The sequence below is a fragment of the Meriones unguiculatus genome, chromosome 3 (genome assembly GCF_030254825.1).
Source record: "Meriones unguiculatus strain TT.TT164.6M chromosome 3, Bangor_MerUng_6.1, whole genome shotgun sequence".
Taxonomy (NCBI): Eukaryota; Metazoa; Chordata; class Mammalia; order Rodentia; family Muridae; genus Meriones; species Meriones unguiculatus.
The window spans coordinates 4677597-4698360 of record NC_083351.1 but is presented as its reverse complement, the minus strand read 5'-3'; the positions used below and the strand labels follow the sequence as shown (position 1 = coordinate 4698360).

Sequence of the window (20764 nt, the reverse complement as noted above, 5' to 3'; positions counted from 1 at the left end):
CCTGGATAAGGGACATTGAGCTTCGCTCACAGTGGACACAGAGTGGAGGAGGCTTGGGGAGATGAGGAGACCAGGAGACCAGCCGACAGGGTGCGGAGGCCTCATGGAGAGACAGTCTGTTAGGGGCCGCTCCTGACACACCCACCCACCCTGCTGAGGTAAAAGCCCTGGCGGTGGTCAGCCTGCCAAGCGTGACGCTAGGAGACACAGACATACAGACAGACAGAAACACACACACACACACACACACACACACACACACACACACACACACACACAATTTACTCAGCCAGAGTCCCAGGCTAGTAAGAGTAGTAAGGAATTCTAGCTTAGCGGTCCCAAGCCCAGATCCCACTAGGCTGTCCTGTCCCTAGGACCCTTCTTGTCCACTAGGTGGTAGCAGAGTGTCCTGCGGCTCCAGAGGGCTTTGGCCACACCAGCAACCTTGGCATGCTGAAATCTGCTAGGTGAAGGTGAGGCTGGCCACTAGCACCTGAGCGCTGCCATGGAGAGGGACCTGTGAAAGGCCATTCAGACTTTCCCATCTCTCCCGTCCCCAGAGGAAGGGTCTGGGTGAGGAAAACTGAAAGCTGCCCAGGGACACTCCTCAGGGAGGGCACCAGGGACACTCCTCAGGGAGGGCACCAGGGACACTCCTCAGGGAGGGCACCAGGGACACTCCTCAGGGAGGGTAAGAGCTGGCTTTGGGAGCCTGCCATGTTTTCTGGACACTTTAGGTGGGTACAGCCACGGCCTTGGCATTGTAAATCGCAATCAAGCAAAGACATCTAAGGAGGAAATACTACCTGCTCCAGTGCGCAGCCTTGGCCTGGGTCCTGAAATCTTAATGGAATTGAGTTTTTCTTTTTCTTTTTTTTTGCATAGCACTGTAAATTCCTGGTGTCTACCTAATCTCCTGGTCACGTTATTCAAGGGACATTAAATGGAGGAGGATGGGAAAGCCACTCATTAAAATAAAGCCAGGATAAAAAGCACCCTGGGAATGTCTCTTGGCTGCCACCATTCTCCCCGTCCTTTCCCCTCAGCCATGTGCTACCTGCTCCTCTGGCTTCTCAGGTGAAAGGTTCTTAGGTTTGTCCACTCAGCTTCAGTTTGACTAGCCTGGACTGTCATCTTCCAGGCTGGATGAGACCTTCTCCCATCAGCAACAGTCTCTCCTGCTGCAGCTCCTTCTTGGAGCACTGCGGTCCTCACTCTTCTCACAGTCCACTCCTGCACCACTGGCCCCAGCCTTCTCCTGCAGGGCACCCTAGCCCACAGGTCAGCTGGAGGCTCTGGGCCGTAAGCTGATGTCTGGTTTGGGACTGTTATCTTCCAGGACACCGAGTTGAGGCTGATGGCTGACTAAGGACATGCTGGGAGTGCTCCCAAACTCTTACACCGTGCTAATAACAATGTGCCGGCCTCACGAGGGCCACGAAGTGCTCAGAAGCACAAGGCCTTGGACGAGTGAGGTTATTAACAGTGATGGTGATGGTGATGGTGATGGTGATGATGATAATGGCTACTGCTAACATGGTGGCCCTGGAGAAGACTTCATGGAACTGTCATCATTTCTGTTTGTAGGGGCGGGGTATTGCTATGCTGCCCAGGCTGGCCTTGAATGCTGCCTGCTCTCTACTGACCATCTTCTACCTGCCTGGCACCTCACAATGGTGCTGCTCTGGTACCATGCCCGGGCCCCTTGTTGCCTGTTCTGCTGGGATTCTGAAGCAGAGATGGTGACTCCCAGGACTCTCCCCTCTATTCTCTCTCAAACCTCCTGGCTTGAGCTGGCACACCAAGCTGGTCCTTTCTGGTCCCGGGGGCCCTGGGCAAGGTGTGTGGATCTGGGAACTCTAAGCATCATGTTAGCCCCTGTCTTACTCCTACAGAAAACATTCATTAACCCCACTGACCGCTGGGCATGTGTCCACACCTGCCTCAGGTCAAAAGGGCATTGAGGATATTCTTCCCACCCGGCTTTCTCTTCCTTTCAACTCTGGATTCACCTTCTCTTCCAGGAAGCCTTCCCGGATCATCTGGCCCATTGCTATGCTACCCCAGAATTCGTTGTCTGGACTAGCCTCTATAGCTTAAATCGGCAATGTCCCCAGAGGCCTGTGCTGAAGTTATAGTCCCCGGTCTGTGGCAGAAGCTTAAGGAGATGAAAGCTGTGGGAGGTCACTGGGAATATATATGGGGACCTTAGCCCCCTTTTTTGTTTCCAACTTCCATGAGGTGGGCAGTTTCACTCAGCTGTGTCCTCTGAACCATGATGTCATGTGCTACCACACACCCAAAGTGAGAGGACCTAGCAGGTCCATACCCCAGGGATGGAAAACCTCTGAACCATAGACTAAGAGAAAACTCTCTTCCTTATGAGATGGTTATTCCAGGCATTTTGTCCTAACGCACCCCATCACTCCCCTGTACTCGCCATCTCTAGGGTTAGCAGAGCCTTGTGGGTGGGAAGGAAGTGGGTGCGTGGTGATGGCGCCTCACAGAGGCGCAGGGAGGGTGAACAGAGGAAACCCTGACATCATGCTTCATTCTGCCCCCTGGTGGCTGAGTGATTGAAACGCCTCTCCTTAGTGGCACATAGTGACAAGTGCCTGGCCAGGAAGCAGAGGCCAGAGGCAGGCAGTCAGCTTTGTGGGCACAGCTGCTAGTCCTTAGAAAGACCAGGCATTGCTAGAATGCAGCACCTTGGGCTCAGAACCCAGTGCTCTTCTCAGGTATGCTCCTAGACCTTGGAGTTGGAGTGCCAGCTCTTCTTTAGTGGACCGGGAACACCAGGCCCTGTGCCGTGTTCTTTCCTGATCCCTAGGGTCCACCTTCCCACAGCCTTGGTGTATTGCAAGGCTGTGCAGAGCCAGGAGGGATTCCCACGGCCTCTGCCCACAGGCTGGAATGAGCAGTCAAGCAGCCGTGTGGAGGCACACCCCCTGCCTTATGTGCAGAAAACATTCATTAAGCATTTTAGAGAACAATGGCGAGAGAAAAACACTCATTAGAAGCAGAAATGCTTTGCGAAGAAGCCAGCAGTCTGCTGGGAAGCATGGCCAGGAATGGGGCTCATTCTCAGGGAGAGCTGTGCTCACAGGGATAGACCATGAGGCCAAGGAGCCTGAGGCCTGACGGCCTGGATGGGGAGACCTCTCTGTGTGGCTCTCTCAGCCCTTGGCACTGTCTCTGGCCCTATCCAGGCTTGGTCCTGGAAGCTGCAGGATAGCCCTGTCAGACAGTGGGAGGAGAGGCAGGAAGATCATTGCTCTACCCCACACCAGACTTGTGTGTGGCTTGGCCTGGCCTTGTTCTCTGTGGACCTCAGCGACTCACCTATAGTGACTGAGCTCCCTGGAGCAGGGGCCCTGCTGGCGTGACACAGAGGCTGAGGGTGTGAGCAGAGGCAGTGTGTGGCACCTGGAGAGGTGGCCTCTCACAGCTCACCTGTGATCTCAGGCTCTGGACAGCCTTGTATGCTGCCATGGGCACACACGGCCCCACCATGAAGCACCTCAGGGATGCCCAGGGTCTCGCACAGCACTGGCACCCATCGGGCAGGTAACGGCCTTATGCTCCCGTGAGCCAGCCAGGTTTCAGGGCCCTATATTCTAGGGCTTGCTCACTTGTGTCTTGGGTTAGTCTACAGTAGACTCTTCACCAGCAATGAAGAAGGGGGAATACGATACACACAAATGGACAGAAAGCAGCAACCACCCCTGAAGAAAGCCAGATGGGTCAAAAATTCTAACTCCACATTCATCAGTTTCCCCTTCTGGGTCTTGTCCCTGACCCCATGTTCTTGGCCACTGGACTTTGGGCTTGCTCGATGCTGCCCTTCAGCAGCGTTTGTTCAGTTAAGCCGTGGCCTTTAGGACGTGTTGGCTCTTTCCCAGCCATGGCTAAGGCTCTGTGCTTGGCACGGAGGAGGACAGGTGGGGAGTTCCTCTGCTGGGGAGCTACCACTGTGAGTAAAGAGACCTCAGTGGATTCCTTTGTGTGCAGAGAAGAGGCCCCTGCTGTGCTGGGTGGCTCGGAGGCGGCCCCCGCTGGAAGATGTCGAAGAATGGAAATGGGCCAGCCCAGACCTCTTCTTCACCACTCCCTCAAGGCCTGTCTGCCATCCTGTTAGGTAGATTCCTTTGCCAGCTCCCATGGGGCCCTGCCCTGACACCTTCATGCTCACCAACCCCTTCCCATGGATCTTGGTGCTGGAGACAAACCTGGTCCAAATTACACTTGTGCTAGTGTCTCACCACATCTTCTTTAGCAGCCAAAGAAGTTAAGCCTGAGCACGCTGTCACTGTCCTGGTGTTGTAGTGTTAGAACAAATTGCCATGAGCAGCGCCGGCTACTGTTAGTGCGAGAGCATGCCTTGCACTAATTGCCTTGGCTTAAGCTCCCTAACTTCTTGTCGCTCAGCCTGGCTGGGGGTGAGGACCTCACTGCACCTCACCCAGCCCAGGGATTCCACCAATGCCTTCATCTGGGCACAGCCCTGTGTGCTTACTGATCATACGGTAGGAACAAGAGCTGTGTGTGGGAACCCAGGGGTGAGGGATGGGGGTGACAGTCCTTCCTGGCATGGGATGGCAAAACGAAGATGCCCCAGAGCAGCCAAGTTGATCCTGCCAGTGGGATGCAGGCAGCTGGCACTGTGCCCTGTGGCGGACTGGAGACACCTGAGAACTCAGAACTGTCAGGCAGAATTCAGGGGCTGAAAGCCGGGACACCAGGGAGGGTAGGGCCCTGACAAGGCTGAGCCTTGGTCCCCTGTCCAGACATCTCCAAGCCCTGTGGACACCTTCCGGACTACCTTTCCTGGAAGCAGTGGCCTCACTGTACCTGGGTGTTCTTTTAGGCTCCTTTTTTTCTGCACACACAGGATGATGCTTGATGCTTGATTCCCTCCCGTCAGTTTCCTCCCAACCAGGCTCCTCAGGTCCCTCAGGCCAACAACCGTCATGTGCTTGCCAGTTTGAACAGAAGTGAGCACAGATAGTGGAACCACAGCAATTAGGCCCCCAGGCAGCAGTAGGACAAAATTGTATACAAGGGGATTGGTGACAGGGCCACTGCAGGGTGCATCAAGAGAATTTGTATAGCAGACAGCGTGGAAAGATCCTCGTCATCCCTTCACGCCCACACCCTCTCCCAAGCTTCTTCTAGTAAAATGCTAGATGACCTCTGTTTAGAGCACTGGGCTAGCACCGCGGACAGAGGCTGCCTAGCTACACCGCGGACATAGCTGTTTATCCAGCACCACGGACAGACGCTGGCCATCAGCACCACGGACAGAGGCTGCCCAGCTACACTGCAGACAGCGCTGTTAATCCAGCACCACGGACAGACGCTGGTAATCAGCACCGCGGACAGAGGCTGCCCAGCTACACTGCAGACAGCGCTGTTTATCCAGCACCACAGAGACTGTTTGGCAAGCACCATGGACAGAGGCCGCCCAGCTACACCGCAGACAGAGCTGTTCACCCATAACCACAACCAGAGACTGTCTACCCAGAGCCATGGGCACAGCCTCCCCTCCACAAGCTCGGCAGATGCTCCAGCACCACCTTCTTCTCTAAGGCAGGCATCACAAATCAATCACAGAGCTCCTTCCCAAGGACATAAGACCTACTCCTCCCCAGCAGGCACCCCTGTCAATCCCACGGTACCTAGAACACCCTTCCCCCGAGAAGCCTGTTTCCCACGTGTACCTTCTGCCTAACTGAGAGATCAAACGAGTGAATGGCTGTTAGCCAACAGGAATTTCATAGTGAGGGTCAGGACACTCAGCCTTTGTTTTCATCTGCATCAAAAGGAAGACAGGGGCTCTGGCTCCCTGAAGCATCTACTTTCTTCCCTCAGACAAGCAAGGCATACCCCAGCTCCGCCCTCCTTTCTGGAACCTCATAACCAGATCCGTCAGCAAACCAGCCTTAGCACACACCTCTGAAAACTAGGAAAGCGCACCAGGGCTCTCAGCCCAAACTTGCTGTCACACACGGGAGCCCCACGCCCTCTCGGTGCCCTCCACGAACCCTTCCCAAGCACTGGAAATGCAAGAAGAATCCAGTCCCAGCCACCTACCTGAAGGAGCCAGTAGCACCTCCGGTGGAAAGTGGGGATGATGGAGGAATGGACATAGCAGCCGTACAAACACTAGGGAGAGAGGAAAAACGAGAGTTCAGTTGGAAAGAGGGAAGGAAGGAAGGAAGACAGGGTAACAGAGAGGAGCAAGAAGGGCCACACCAATGTTGGCAGGCCTGGGGAGACTGAGGGACGGGGGTAATCCAGGAATATAGGGTCTAAGATGGACTGTGGGACATGCCAGTGGGATGCAGGCAACTGGCACTGTGCCCTATGGCGGACTGGAGACACCAGAGAACTCAGAACTGTCAGGCAGAAATCAGGGGCTGAAGGCTGAGATCCTTGGTATATGGGAAGGATTGGGGATTGCCATGTGGATTAAAACAGCGTGTGTGAGGTACACACACACACACACACACACACACACACACACACACTGCCCCAGGGTATAAGTCCAGTGTTAATGGGAATAAGGCTGGGTATCAGCAGGGTGCATCAATTAGAGGTGGGGTTGCCACCTGCTTTGCATCCTACTTTTATCTTTGAGCAAGGGTCAGTTAGTTTGTTCCTGTGTTTGCCTACTTGCTTATTCTATTCACTGCAGAGAGATTTGGTTGGAGAATGGAGGGTGGGGTCACTCAGGCTCAGGGCTGAGCTGGGGAGGGGTCAGTTTCTCAGGCGCTTATCACTTGGGCCACCCAGGAGGAGCTGGCTGGTGGATGGGCTGCACAGCAGCCCCTGTTTTTGGGTGGGAGGCAGCTGATACACATACAGAGCTTGGTTCTCAAGGGGTGATCCTGCTGGTGAGATGGCAAAGGACCGGAGGTGACCTGTCAATTAGGACCCCATGGAAGTCTGCAAAACTGTCCAGCCACAGACAGCTCACCAACTTGGCAAGGGCTGTCTCCGGGTGCTGAGTGATGGGTTCCACCTCAGAGTCTGCGCCAAAGCCTTTGCTTTTGGCCTCCAATCCCAATAGGACAAACTTCCCTTTTGTCATCCTCAGAGTTCCCTTGGCTGGTCAAGGTACAGTTCAGCAAGGGTGGAGCAGAGAGAGAAGGAAGTGCTCCCAGGACAAGAAGGGACTGTCTCTATCTCCCTGACAGCAGCACTCCAGAGAGGAATGGCAGGCAGCTTCCCCTTGGAGCTTCAGTCATTTTTTCATACCCCCCAGAAAGACCAAGTATAATTTGGCTTGACTCAGAGTCCATTTGAGCTCAGCCTGTCTGATTAGCAGGGTTGAAAGAGAAATCATTTTGGACTCTGGGATTCAGGCTGCAAGAAAATCAGATTTCCAATATGTTAGAACTTTTACAGATCGCTGTCAGCTGGGATTTAAGCCCTGTACAAACCAAACAAACAAAGCGGAAATTAATTTAAGCGGTTCCCTTGCAGTTCTTGCCCACAAAATGTATTTATTATTAAGAAGGCAATATTCTTCCCCGACTTTCATGGTTTACAAGATGCTATGTTTTGGTTTTGTGATTGGGATTTTTTTTTTTTTTTTTGATCACCCATTTCTTGCAAGGTTGATTCTTGTTTGAATTTTTTTTTTTTCTGGAAGTGTTCAGTTAGGGATGAAACAAGCAGCTACCTGTGGCTCTCTGTGATCTCTTTCCCTCATGGGACCCTTGTTTCTCATGGGCAGTTTCTTTGTTTTTGATGTTTGTTTTCTCAACCATCCATGTCTCCCTCCACTTGGCTCATGACAAAGTGGAGGGAGGCATGGATGGTTGAGAAAATTGTCCCTGTCCCTTTGAAACGAAAGGTTCCTGATGGTGTCTTATCGCTGTTTTCTGCTCTCCAGACTCGAACAAGGCTGGCTTCTGGCATCTTATCCCTTTTCAGCACCTTCCTATTTGTAGATCGTGGCCTTCTCGAAGCCCACATTTAGTCTGTAAGTCTGCCAAACACCTGATCTACCCAGACTGTGAAAGTGGAAAAGAGGTGAGCAGGCACAGCCTCTCAGGCATCCCAGACCCTATTGGCAACAACTCATCTATCCAGAACTGCCTGGCATCACTGGAGAAGCAAAGTGGAGTTCAAAAGAGAAATGGATGCACTTCTATCAGGGCTCATGATTTAAACTGGAGGAGCCCCGGCCTGCCTCAGGGCCACAAGACGATTTTCAGATGTTCCTCTAATTACCACCATGAAAACACATCTCCCGCCTCATCAGCAGAGAAGCGTGAAGTTAGGTATAAGGGTGAGCGGGAGCGCAGCCATGCCTGCATGCTGACAGTGTGGGCATTGGGCAGGAGAAGCCAGGAGACCCAGCGCATGGGCCTCCACAGCACCCCCATGGCTATCTTACTGTCTATCTTTCTGATCAGGGTCTTTGAGACAAGAAACGCAATAAGGCTTCCGGGTGAAGTTGAGCAACCCCTTTCCTATCCAGGATACAGGGTACCTGAAGCCTGGTGTGGGCAAGGAAGGGGGAGAGTAAATATTTCTTTTTCATTTGTGGTACCCAGCAGGATTGAGTACTTCAACCCACCTGCGATGGGACCCTGGGAGTGGAGGGATGTGTTAATGCTCGAAGGATTTGTCCAGCTCTGATTTTAAGAGAGACATGCTCATGTTGAGTGATGGATTCCTGTCCTCATGTGGGAAGGGGCAGGAACGTGTGCATAGGAATGCGTTTCTGGTATGAGAGTCACTGTGAAGGGGCTGGCAGGGACACGGCTGCTGGGTGGGGAAGGAGACCTGACTTGGATACCCACCACTCACCGGCTCGGAGGTGCCTCATCATTCCAGGCTTGAAAATGGCTATCATTCTAATGATTTCTCTCAGTGTGGCAGTGAGTGATGAGAGCTAACACAACAATGGGATGCTAGTGTCAGTCTCTGAGCCCAGCATATCTGCAAACATGCCAAAGCTCTTATCAGAGACACCAGAGGAGACTGGGAAGCCAGGAGAATGAGTTGGGCCAGCTGAGGCAAGAGATGAGTAAGACAGCATCAACAGCAGAATCCAGGATTGAGGATGAGGCGAGGCAGTGCTTGAGGAGCTATGAAGACTGATGGATGGAGTGACTAGTGCACTGAGCTGGGTAATGTTCAGACCACCGGAGGTGACAGCCAGGAGGGGGTGTTGCTCCTGACCTAGGAGCAGTGAGAAGGTAAGGACTGTGATGGCCACATTTGTATCTTGGAACCTCATTGGTAACAGTGTAGCCAGGGGAGAGGTGCAAAAAGCAGCAAGGGCCCAAGGGTAGGTCTGGAAAAAGCAGGGGTAGGTAGGGCTAGGAGGTTGCCATCACCAGTCAGAAATGGACATGTGTGCAAGCAGTGAGGCCAATATCCAGGCTCCAGGGGGCAAGTGGTTACAGGGTTGTCCCATGCTCTGGTACAGCAGCTCCTGGGTTCAAATCACCTGGAGGGTTGGTTCTCGCTTTCTCCTTGTCGATGCTGGGGAGCCCACGGGCACCCCCCTCAGGGAAGTGTGTGGGATGCAGGGGTGTGTGACAGCGTGCTGTGAGCAGTGTTCAGGATGGGCGGTGGGCTGAATACTCAGGACCTTTGATGGGAGGACACAGCTGGCACCACAAGCCTTGCTGCCCCCCCCCCGTGTGTCCCCTTCTCCCTGTTACCACACAAGCCCAGGCCACCTGCTGCCCTTCCCCACCTCTCTCGCTCCCCACAGCCTGTCTTCATCTGGCTTTCCCATTCTTTTCACTGATCTCCAAGTGATGCTATCATTGCCAAGCTGATTGGGGATTAATTGTGTGACATTTCACAAGGCAGCATATCAATCCATCCGTTCACCTGCTCAGCTAAAAGCAATCAACTTTGCCCACAATGATTTGTGCAGTGCAAACTCCAGGCTTGTTTCATCAGGCTTCAGGGCTTCCCCCGGGCCTTCCCAGGTGGAGCTTTCCATTTAGGGCTGGGATGTGGTTGGAAGGAGGTCTCTACCAGGTCTGTGCACGTGTGCATGCATGAATGTGTGTGTGTGTCCATGCGGGTGTGTATATGTGTGAATGTGTGTATATATGTGTATATGTGAGTGTGTGTGTGACTGGGTGTGAGTGTGTGGTTGTATATGTGTGTGTATATGTAAATTTGTGAGCACGTGTGTATGTGTGTGTGTGAACGGGTATGAGTGTGAATATGTGTATACATCCATGTAGTTGAGTGAGAGTGTGTGTTGTGACCCCCTTGCTTCTGCGCACATAAACCCAGAGTCAGGAAGACAAATACTGCAATTCTCCCTCATATTAGGATCTCATTGTTGGATTTTTATGTACATATTTATATGGGACTGAGTATGCACAGAGGCCAGGAACCTGGAAAGGGGCCACGAGCAGAGAATAAAGAGGCTTTAAGAGAAGGCTGTATCACAGAACACGTTTGATACAGAAATGAAAGGGGAAGGTCTGGGTGGAAGGGTAAAATTAGGGATAGGGGCTGGACATCAGGGAGAGGAGCAGGTGGGGGTAAGGATCAGTCAAGACTAAGTGTGTGTGAAAATACCCCAAGGAAACCTGTTGCTCTGAATGATAATTACAAAAGAGGTGTGTGTGTGTGTGTGTGTAGACACACAGAGAGAGACAGATGGAGAGACAGACAGAGAGAGGGAGAAAGAAAGGGAGAGGAGAAAGTAGACCAGAGGACAGCTAGCTACCTCCCGGAAGGCCACCCCTCAGCAGAGGCCGTCCTCAGAGGAGCCACATTTGGGAGTTAAGGTCCAGCAGCTTCCCTCTAACACACCCGAGCATTGGGGCCTCCTGTTATGTGACATCGCTGTTTTTATTTTTTAATAAAGATGGAGTAATGGAGGAACCAACAGCAAAGACCAGCAGCTTCAGAGAAAGTGCGTCATCTAGAGCAACGGGTGCACTGGGGTGCGGGCTCCACGCTGCCTCGGACGAAGGTGAAGGCGGTGCTCGCCTCATTGGTTAGGATGCTGCTGGGGTAGGCGAGAAGCTGCGGGAGCCTTCCTCTGACTCTCTCTCTCTCTCCCCTCCCCACTAACGCCCCTGCTCTCTCTTCCTGAGAGAACAGTGACTGGCGGGGCCCAGCTGGTGTCGGCATCCCTGGTGCAGGCCTGCTCTTGCTGGGGCGTCTCTGAGGCAAGCTGCCTTCTGTTACCTCTGTAGCTGGTGCACCTCAGCCTCTGCAGGAACCCTTTCCACCCCAGCTACCCAGCAGAGTCCCTGGACGGAGGGGTCCCTGATCTCTGTGGGGCTAGAAGAAGCGTGAAGGTTTTCCCGAGGGAAAGGCACACACCCTCATTGTCGCGGGTTCACGTTCTACCCTTTGCCTCTCACAGGGGCTGGCAAACTTTCTGTCCAGGGCCAGGTCTGGACAGAAAGGATTTTAGCTGTTTTTAGCTTTTGTGAGTCAGACCACTAGTATTTCTACTCAGTTCTTCCCTGTGGGGCCAAAGCAGCCTTAGGGGACAGGCCTATGTATGGATATGGCTTGTGCTAATGAGATGTTGAAATGTGAGTTTTATGTGATTTTTCACATATAATAAGTGTTATTGTTTCTTTCAATTAAAAAAAAAAACTGTTGACAATGTAAAATGCACAGTTGGCTCTCAGGCTGTCTAAAGACAAGGGCTAAGCTAGACGTGGCCTCTCGGCCAGAAATTGCCAAGCCCCAACCCATCAGATAGGGAAACACAGGCATTCCATGGTCCTTCAAAAAACACGTCCCCTACCTGTAGCAGGTACTCTGCATTCCCCCCAGTTCTCACACACTGTGACTGTCTATCTAAGCAAGGCTAGGAAGGGCCACAGCAGCACGGGCTCACAGAAGCCGCAGAATGAGTTTAACAAGTAGGTATGAAGGTTGGACATGTGTTTGAGTTTCTTTTCTGCCCCTGGGTGTGAGTACGCGTCACGTGGCCCTCCTCTCTCGGAAGGAGCCTTGGCCTCCCTGGAAAAGCACCCCTCACACTGCTCTCTGAGACCTGCCTCTCACAGGGAGGCAGGAGACAAGGAGCCCCACATCCTCAAAGCAGCAGTTTGCTATTGGCTTTCCTTTCCTGGAAAGTGTGAGCCACAGACAAGTTGTGGTGCACAGCATACCTGATGTAGAGAAGTCGGGGCATTAGGCACGAGGGCATGGGGAGTTGAAACATCTGAAGCCCGGAGTCTGCTCTTCATAGGCCAGCAGGAAGGGTTCCTGGAGCCTCCTGCACCTGCCCAGAAGATCCTGCCCAGACCCTGAGGCATCCAGATCTCTATAGAGAGGCTCTATTTAACACAGCAGCCTCCAGGGTGGCTATGCAAACCCTTTACATGAAGCAAAACCAACGACTCAGATCTTCAGTCACAACAGTGCTACAAGGTGCTCTCCTTAGCTTTGCCTGTGCGGACGGGCTTGGATTCACCCGGAAACCTATCTCTGGGCATATCTGTAAGGGGGGCTCTAGAAGGTTAATTTGGGCAGAAAGACCACCTTGAATGGGGCCCACACCATCCCACAGGCTGAGATCCCAGACTGGCAGAAAGGAGAAAGCGAGCTGAGGGCCAGCGTTCAGTGGTCTCTGCATCCTGTGGATGCAATGTTACCAGCTGCTCCATGCATTCCCGTCACAGCAGGTCATGCCTCCTGGACCCCTCTTTAAGCTGCTTTCGTTGGATATTTGGTCACAGCAATAGGAAAAGTCACAAATAGGCCAAGACCTTGGGGGCAGAATTCTAAGCACCAAGTATGGAGAATTTGGGCTTTAGGATTGAGGCTGTAGGGAACTGAAACGCCTGAACGCCCAAGTTCATCATTCTCCCAAGGCCAGCAGGATGCAAACAGTGAAGGTTCCCAGAACCTCCTGAACCTGCCGCAGAAGGGCTTGCTCCTTAAAGCTAGTTCTAAAGCAGGGATAATACCTGCTGTGTCCCCAGACCAGGGCCTGCGCCAGCAAATCTCATCTGTAATCCTCTGGCAGGGAGAGGGCACCTCCACCTCCTCTGTGAACATCTCAGCTGAGATCACAGCAGTCAGGCTGCCTGCCAGGCTGGGATCTGGCCGCAGCTGCTGCAGCAGCCTCCTCACTGCTCAGTGGCACGGCGGGGAGCTCCGCTTGGCTCCCCTCTCTCCTGCGTGGGGGTGGTGTGGAGGGGACAGTAACTGTCTCCACAAAGATAAACAGTCTCAGTGTAACTAGTTTAATTCTCTCACTTGTAACTGATGTATACATGACCAAGACAATTGGGTTTAAAATGTGTCCCAGTGTAGAGGTTATGGGAGAGAAGAGATGGCAGGAGGGGAGAGAGAACCCCTCAGGAAGACACCAGCTTAATCCTGTTGAACTAAGGGGCAGGTGATGGGCAGGTCAGAGTTTATCTGTATTCTCCCGGGAGGGCACTCTGAGGAAGCAGACCTGTGCTCAGGTGAACATGGAAAGGAAAGATGACTTCAGGGAGATTTTTTTCTGTTATCTTCTCCAGAACCCCAACCTCCCATATTCCTGGCAGGGAGTGAGCCCCAGTAAAGGAGAGAGCCCAAGGCCGATTGCCAAGTTCTCAGAGTGGATGAGATGTGGCCCTTCCGTGTGGAAGGTCAGCAAAGACACTGGAGAGGAAGGGCCATCTGTGTTGTGATAAGAAGGGTGAACAGGAGGTGGCCAGGCAGGTGACAGGTGGAAGGGACCTGTGGCTGGGCAGACAGCAGTGGCCCTGGACAGGCAGGGATGCCAGAGGCCTTCCTGGGTTTCTTCTCCAAGTACTATGCTTGAGAGCTCAGGAGCAGAGTCCATGTTTCAGACTGTCCCATGGAAGCCGCCATTAAGATCCAGGACCCATGTGTCCACATATAACCTCGTGTGTGGAGCCAACACCCACAGTTTCTACCCCTCTCCACTGGTCCAGCCTCTCAGTTGATCTCTCGGTTGACTGTGGGCAGCTCTGAGGACTGAAGGTCCAAGTGTGGGTCTCCCCCTCTGCCTTGCCACATCTCCCCAGTGTTCACCCCTGCTGCATCTGGGCAGTCTTTATGTGGCAGAGGGTGGGAGCTCCCAGAGTCTAGCTGGGACCAAAGCTTCTGGAGAGTCTCTCTTGCTTCCAGACATGGGGTGACAGCACCAAGGAGGGACTTGACCTCCGTGGGTAGTGACCGTAACCCCAGGGATGGTGGGGGAGGGAGGGCAGGAGGGTTCTCCTGAGGCCTGTTAGGGAGGCCAGCTACAGTCAGGCTGAGGAGCAAGCGATGTCTGATGATGTCTGATGATGTGCTGATGTCTGCCAGGTACAAAGGTACAGAGGCTCCAGGGTGGGGTCAAGGACAGTCTTTTCCTGCTGAAGATTTGGCCTATTAGGGAAAAGATACCTCGCAAACAGCAGTTTTCCAGCATCTTCTAGATCCCCCTATAGTCACATCAGCTACATTCCACAGCCCAGAAAAAAGGAAGAAGGTAACCTAAAAGCTGAGACTGATCCATGGTGCCTCAGTCCCACAGGGGCCCGTGTGGGACAAGTGGGTACTGGCACGAGGCATCTAACTGCACAGAGGCATCTCCGAGGGCGCCCAACACCGAGACAGGCTCAATGACTTTTCCACGAACTCTCAGGGACCTGATGGAGCCTTGCCTGACCCCTGAAGCCTGTGTGTCGTCTTCCTTGTGCCACTCGGTCACTTCTCACTGCTGCCACAGGCAAGAAGTCAGTTCAGGTCTTCCGCAGGACCTGCCTTTGTCACATAAAGAAGCGGCGGAGTCCCTGGGGTGGCTCCTACGACTGTCCTCGCTGAGGGATTTGGTTTGTATTAATTTAAGATTAGACCAAATAATCCAATTCGAAAGCCACTTGCAAGAGTGCCAGGGCCAGGAACTTGTTCAACAGTGAATTGCTTTAAAATGAGTCTGAGCTAAATGACTTGGCCTCCGGGGTGGGGGGAGGGGTGACAGCAGAGAGTGGGAACATTAGAATGTCACTGACCAAGGCTCCCATTCTGCTCCTCTCCCACGACCACCGGAGCAGTGTCCCCACATGGCCTGTGTCCCTGCCACACTGGACGCTGGAGCCAGTCAGCATAAGGCCAGGGAGTGCTCAGTCCTGGCATTCTCTAGTAGCCCAAGCAGATGCCAGGCGGCCCAGCAATCCCAGGACCCGTCCCGGAAACAGCCCCTGCACACTGCACTTTCTCTGGGGACTTGGGGGCCTGTTGTTGATCAAGGGAGTAAAATGTGCTGACATATCATCTTTCCGGGCTCCAAAAGATACCTCCTCTGTCACACAGTGGCTTCTCAACCAGGCATCAGGGTGTCTTTTCATGATGTTAATCTGGTCTTTAGGTCAACTCATTGAAAATTGCTGTACTGGGTGCTATAGGGAACCTGAAAAGATGGGCAAGGGTGGCCCTATTCAGACCTTTCTGTAATCTTTGTAAGAAGGGTGCTGAGATTCCCCCCCCCCCAAAACACACACAAGTGTGGCCACTGAGGCCTTCCTTGGATAAGGTCACAGAGTTTTCACAGCTGAACTCGGGCTCTGCTCAGATCTACAAAGCCAGGGAGCTCTGAGACAAGAGATCTGGTCCACATCACAGAGGATGCTGGGGACTGGCTGGCCCAGATGGGTTATGAGGCCTGCCACGGGAGATAGAAGGCTGGGTGGGGCAGCACATGTCCCAAAGCTCTCCTCACGACGGGACACATGAGAAGGGAAGGAAAAAAGGGGAGCCTTGTCTTTTCCTGGGGCACACCACTCTGAAGAGGAGGCCTGTTGGCCCCAGTTCACGCAAACAGCAAACACTCCAGACCCCTAAATGGGCAGGTTGTCAGGGCAGGGGCAAGCAGAGAAGGCTGAGGAAGCTTCGGGAGGGCTCTGCCTGGCAGAGGGCACAGGCTCTCTTCCACTCCTCGGCTGGACGTCTCTACCCCATCTCCTCCCCCACCCCGTCTCAGCAGGGAGCATAGAGGTGGCCCTGTACCGTGCACCAGGAGAATGGGAACACTGAGTTCGCAAACTAGAGGGTTGCCCGACCTCTCCACAGACTGTTCTAGACACTTCCCTAGCAGGACCCTTCTTGGGAGTGGGAACTCAAAGAGAAACGAAAGCAAAGTGTGGTGCTGAGGGAAGCAGCTCCGGGAGGGGGCCAGCAGGGGGCCAGCTTGTCCTGTCTCAGGCTGGCAGGGGCTTAGCAGTTCTGGTTCTGCCGAACCCACCTCCTTCACCTGGGCCCCACCCGCCGGACACACTGCGCATGTGCAGAGAAACCATCCCTGCAAAGCGCTGTCAGCCTAAGGACCGCATGAGGAAGAGCGCAATAAAGATTAAATGAAGTTTTAGATCAGAAGGCATAAAAACCATGTTCAAAGATATAAATAAAATCCCTAGAGCTCTGGCTTTATTGTGTTGGGGGTGGTTTCCAAGGTTAATAAATTAATGGGCATAAAATAGAGTAATGGCGAAAAACTGATAATAAGGTACATTTGGATGTGCAGTGGGCGTGGATTCCAGCTGTGAAGCTCTGGTCAGGGATGGACAGGCACATCTGTTCTGAGATCATCTTGACCCTGCGCTCTGCTCCTGCCGCTCCTCCTTCTGGGGTGAAGTCCAGGTTCGCAGCCACCCTCCCGCCCATCCTCTCCCTCTCTGGGGATCCTCAGCCAGGAGCACATGGTTCCTGTCACTCCCAGCGCTGGTCCACTGGAGCCAGGCAGATGCTGGGGGCACGTGTTCTGGCATGACAGGGAGGAACACAGCCTTTGCCCCTCCCCTATGGGCGTACCTGGCCCAGGAGCTGTCCTCCGTGTGTGTGTGTGTGTGTGTGTGTGTGTGTGTGTGTGTGTGTGTGGTCTCATCCAGCCACCTTCCACGCAGGAGTTTGCTCCTCTAGCCAATTTCAATATAGCCTTGCCATTTCTATTACAAATACTTCCAAAGCTACAACACATAAATAATAAATAAATGAAGTGAAGTTTCCTCTTTCTCATCAGAGTGTACTGCTCAGACTCATTTCTTGTAGCCTTGTCGAGTGGTCAGAACTGATGTTGATTGTGCCAGTGGTTTGCACTGATGACAGCTAAGACATCTTCCCTCCCGAGCTTCCCTCCCGAGCCTCCTTCCCCGCCTCCCTGGACGCGAAGCTGTCCTGCCTGCACTAAGTGCCCAGGGTTTTCTCATGAGGACCATGGATTCCCACAGGCTCTTCTTGGTCTGGCATTCCTCTTGCCAGCATCCCCTGTGGGTTTTGTACATGGAGACAAAGGACGAGGAGAGAGATGGGGAGCTGCTGTCCAAGATGCGGCTGTGCTCCCTGGGGCTGGGCCTTCTCCGTGTTTCCAGGGAGCCAACCCTCCTCCTCCCTCTCCTCCATGCCTAGCCTCTAGAGGGGAGCAGAGGTGAGTAAGGGAATCCCACACTCTAAGCTGTCAGTGACCATTCTAAAGGAGGAGGGAAAGCATCAGTGCTGGCTGGGATTGGCTCCCTCTGCAGGTGGGCCCCCGGAACTGCACTTGTAAACACCTGCGGCACACTCCAGGTACCCCCAGGCACACCTTGGCCACACAGCTGCACTCAGGCAGGCGTCTGGGAAGGAATTCTTACTTAAAACAGGTCATGAGGCTTTGTTTGTGAAGAAGGTGGGGGAAATGCCAGACCAGACTGGCTATGTTAATGCGAGGCTGGGCTCCCTGCCAAGACATTAAGCAGGAGTCGAGTTCCTCAAACCAGCTTTAATCAGCAGATTTTTAAGGTTAGAATTACTCTCTCCTCTCAAGGCTTGCCAAGGTTAATTCTGGCCTGAGCATGCAGAATTAATGGGCTGGACAGAGGGAATCGACCTCTTCCCGAATTTTTTTTTTTTAAGTTCACAAAAACATCTCTACAAAAGGAGAAGGTGGCAGGGCTGGGCCCCCTGGGAAGGAGGCACCAGGCACCAGGCAACCCATCTGGGAGCCCACGTCAGAAAGACACACAATCAGACTCACGCCAAGTCAGGCGTGCACACACGTGCCGGGATGGGCACCCAGCCTCACCATGGGAGAGTGGTGAGCTCCAGGCCCGTCCCTTCCACAGCCGTGGCCTTCTCCCCCAGCCTCTGCTGATGTAGCTGTCCAGGCATGGGCATCCCAGCATGGATGCAGTCTAGCCGGCTGAATGAACGGCAGAAGGTCCTGCATCCCCAGACACAGATCCGATCGTGGCGGCGTGGTGTACAGAGGAAGGGATGGCCTGTGAGGGCTCCCAGCAGAACAGCGTGTGGTTTCAGAACTCCCTGCACACTCCAGGGTAATGCCTGTGGGCCAGGACAGTGCTCTATCTGGGCCCCCGTGGGGGAGCAGGATGGGCATAGACCCAACCTGGCAGGTTTGTTGGTGAAAAGACAAAGTGTTTTTAGAGGCTTATACCCAGGTGTCCTCGGTAAACACAGGCTTCCTTAATTTCCCTAGATCACCCACTAGATGACCCACCCTCATCTCTGTAGTCCCCATGGTATCCCCCGGTGGTCCCTGGACACCCCTGCCTGAGCTGCACGGAGTGGCCTCCTTTGCCTGTGGCCTATTAAAAACCACTAGACTGCCCAGGGCTACTGGATCCTGCCGCGTTGCTGGATGGCTCCTTTCCACCAGCTCAGCCTGGGTTTGAAACTCAGGTCACATCCTTTCGACCTTGGCTGGGCTCACTACTCCACAGCGAGGAAGTCTGAAGGCAAGGCTGCTTATTCTTCATTGCACTGTGTAAACTGCAGGCTTCCACTGGCCTCAGCTAAAGAGTGGCCACCCTCGGCCTGACTCGCACATCTTCTCTCTGTCATAGCCCTTCTAGCCCTAGAATGTGGAAGGTCTCTGTCCAGGGTGCTCTCAGTTCATTCCCAGCCTCTTTCTTTCTCTCCCTCTCTCTTCTTCTCTCTCCCCCCTCTCTCTTTCTTCTTTCTCCCTCCCCCATCTTCTGTCTTACCTCTCTCTCCTCTCTTCTCTTTTTCTCCCTCCCTCCCCCTCTTCTTTCTTTCCTCTCTTCTCTCTTTCCTCTCTGTCTCTCCTCTCTTCTCTCTTCCCCCATCTCCCACCCCTCCATCTCCCCTCCTTTCTTTTTTCTTTTCAAGACAAGGTTTCTCTATGTAGCCTTGTCTGTCCTAGAACTCACTCTGTATGCCAGGCTGGCTTCAAACTCACAGAGACCCACCTGCCTCTGCCTCCTGAGTGCTGGGATTAAAGGCCTGCACCACCAACCTGTTCCCTCTCCTTTTCCTGTGGCTCCCTTCCTCTGGAAGCCTGAGCTGTCCCTAGGACTTCGTCTCTGTATGTTAATGGCCAGATGCCCAGTGCAATGCCGAGAAATACTGAATCTGTGGGCACAAAGCTGTAGAGACTGGCTGCCTTGATGCACACGTCCATGAGAATTTAGCCTTTCCAGTTAGTGCGCTGTGGGCTGCGGTCCAGAAGCTTTGAGATCTGGGCCACTGTAAGCTGTCAGGCTCACCCTGGCTCTGAAGAGAGGGAAGCGCAGACAGAAGTGCCCGCCTCCCTCCTGGCCATGCTCAGCTTCTGCACCTGTCATGGGAACCTGGCTGCTGATTGACACCACGTTCTTTGATCAAAGGAGGTGCTGCCACAAAACACTGCTGGGGTCCTAGCTCCTTAGGGCTTCTCCCAGACATCTTTCTCCCCCTCCCCCAACCCCATGGGCAGGGAGGGAGCGGAGGCTTACCCCACACGCTTCCATAGCACCCAGAGCTGCTGGTCGAAGGACGGCTCTTTGAAAGCATCTTTTGAAGTTTGCGCAGAAACTGTGGTCCATTCCTCAACAATTAACCATAGCATTACTACACGACAGCAGCTGTGCGCCCAGGTAGATGCTCCGAAAGGTTGAGCCCATGTTCACATCACACACACCCACACGGCACTCTTTGAACAAGGCTCAAACAGCCCACAAGTTCATCCACAGATGAACTGGTGAACAAGATATGATAGACCCATACAAAGGAATATTATTGATCTGTGAAAAGGAATAAAGGCCATAACAGGGTAATTATAAGCTGTATACTAGCTGACAGAAGCCGGAAACAATAGTGGTATACTGAGTTGTTTTAGAGACTGTCCTTATTGCTACTACAAAATGTTATGCACAGACATAATACGTAGCCAAGAATGACCTTGAACTCTGGACCCTCTGGCTTCATCACCCAAGTGCTGAGATTACAGTCACATACCACCATACCCCTCTAGGAAAGGGTTATTTGGGGTCACAGTGTGTCCCAGGAGGGAAGGGAGGCGAGGAGGAGTGTGATGGAGCCGGTCACGCTGTGTCTGGAGTTAGGAAGTGGTGCTGGGCTTTGAGAGCTCAAGGCGCACCCCAGAGGTTCGTTTCTAGCAGTGAACGCCACTTCCTGTCGTTCCCACACGCTTGCATAACAGCACGGTTGTGGACACACGGTTCAAACACCAGAGCCTATGAGGGACATTTCAACACGGGTAAATCCTGCAGTCAGAACTCATAGTACAGGGGAGCGGGAGAGAGAGTGGGGACTGGCTGGGGTGGAGGTTCCTTTTGGGGTGATGAAAATGTTTTGGAACTAAATCAGTGTTTGTATAATGATACCAAACATGCTAAGTGTCACTGAATTATTTGCTTAAGAAAAGGTTAAAATTTGTTGTGTGAATTTCAGCTCAATCGAAACAAAAAGATATAGGCTCAGAGCCTAAATAGGTGCTGCAGTACGGTAACATCCCCTGCCGTGAGGGAGTGCCATGCCCAGGACATGCGGTGAGAAGGCCCGC

At 53.2% G+C, this 20764-nt stretch overlaps 1 protein-coding gene across 16 annotated transcripts in view; it reads right to left on the bottom strand.

The window, feature by feature from the left end:
• The window catches only part of Camta1 (calmodulin binding transcription activator 1), a 792350-nt gene that overhangs the window by 223295 nt on the left and 548291 nt on the right, over positions 1-20764 (bottom strand). For 13 of the 16 annotated variants that reach the window (XM_060379005.1, XM_060378998.1, XM_060379000.1 and 10 more), the window contains one exon: positions 6094-6165. The exons of the other annotated variants lie outside the window; for them this stretch is intronic. In XM_060379005.1, coding sequence (XP_060234988.1) covers positions 6094-6165 — 72 coding nt within the window. Of the gene's footprint in view, positions 1-6093; positions 6166-20764 lie in introns of those variants that run through there. 16 annotated transcript variants of the gene reach the window in all.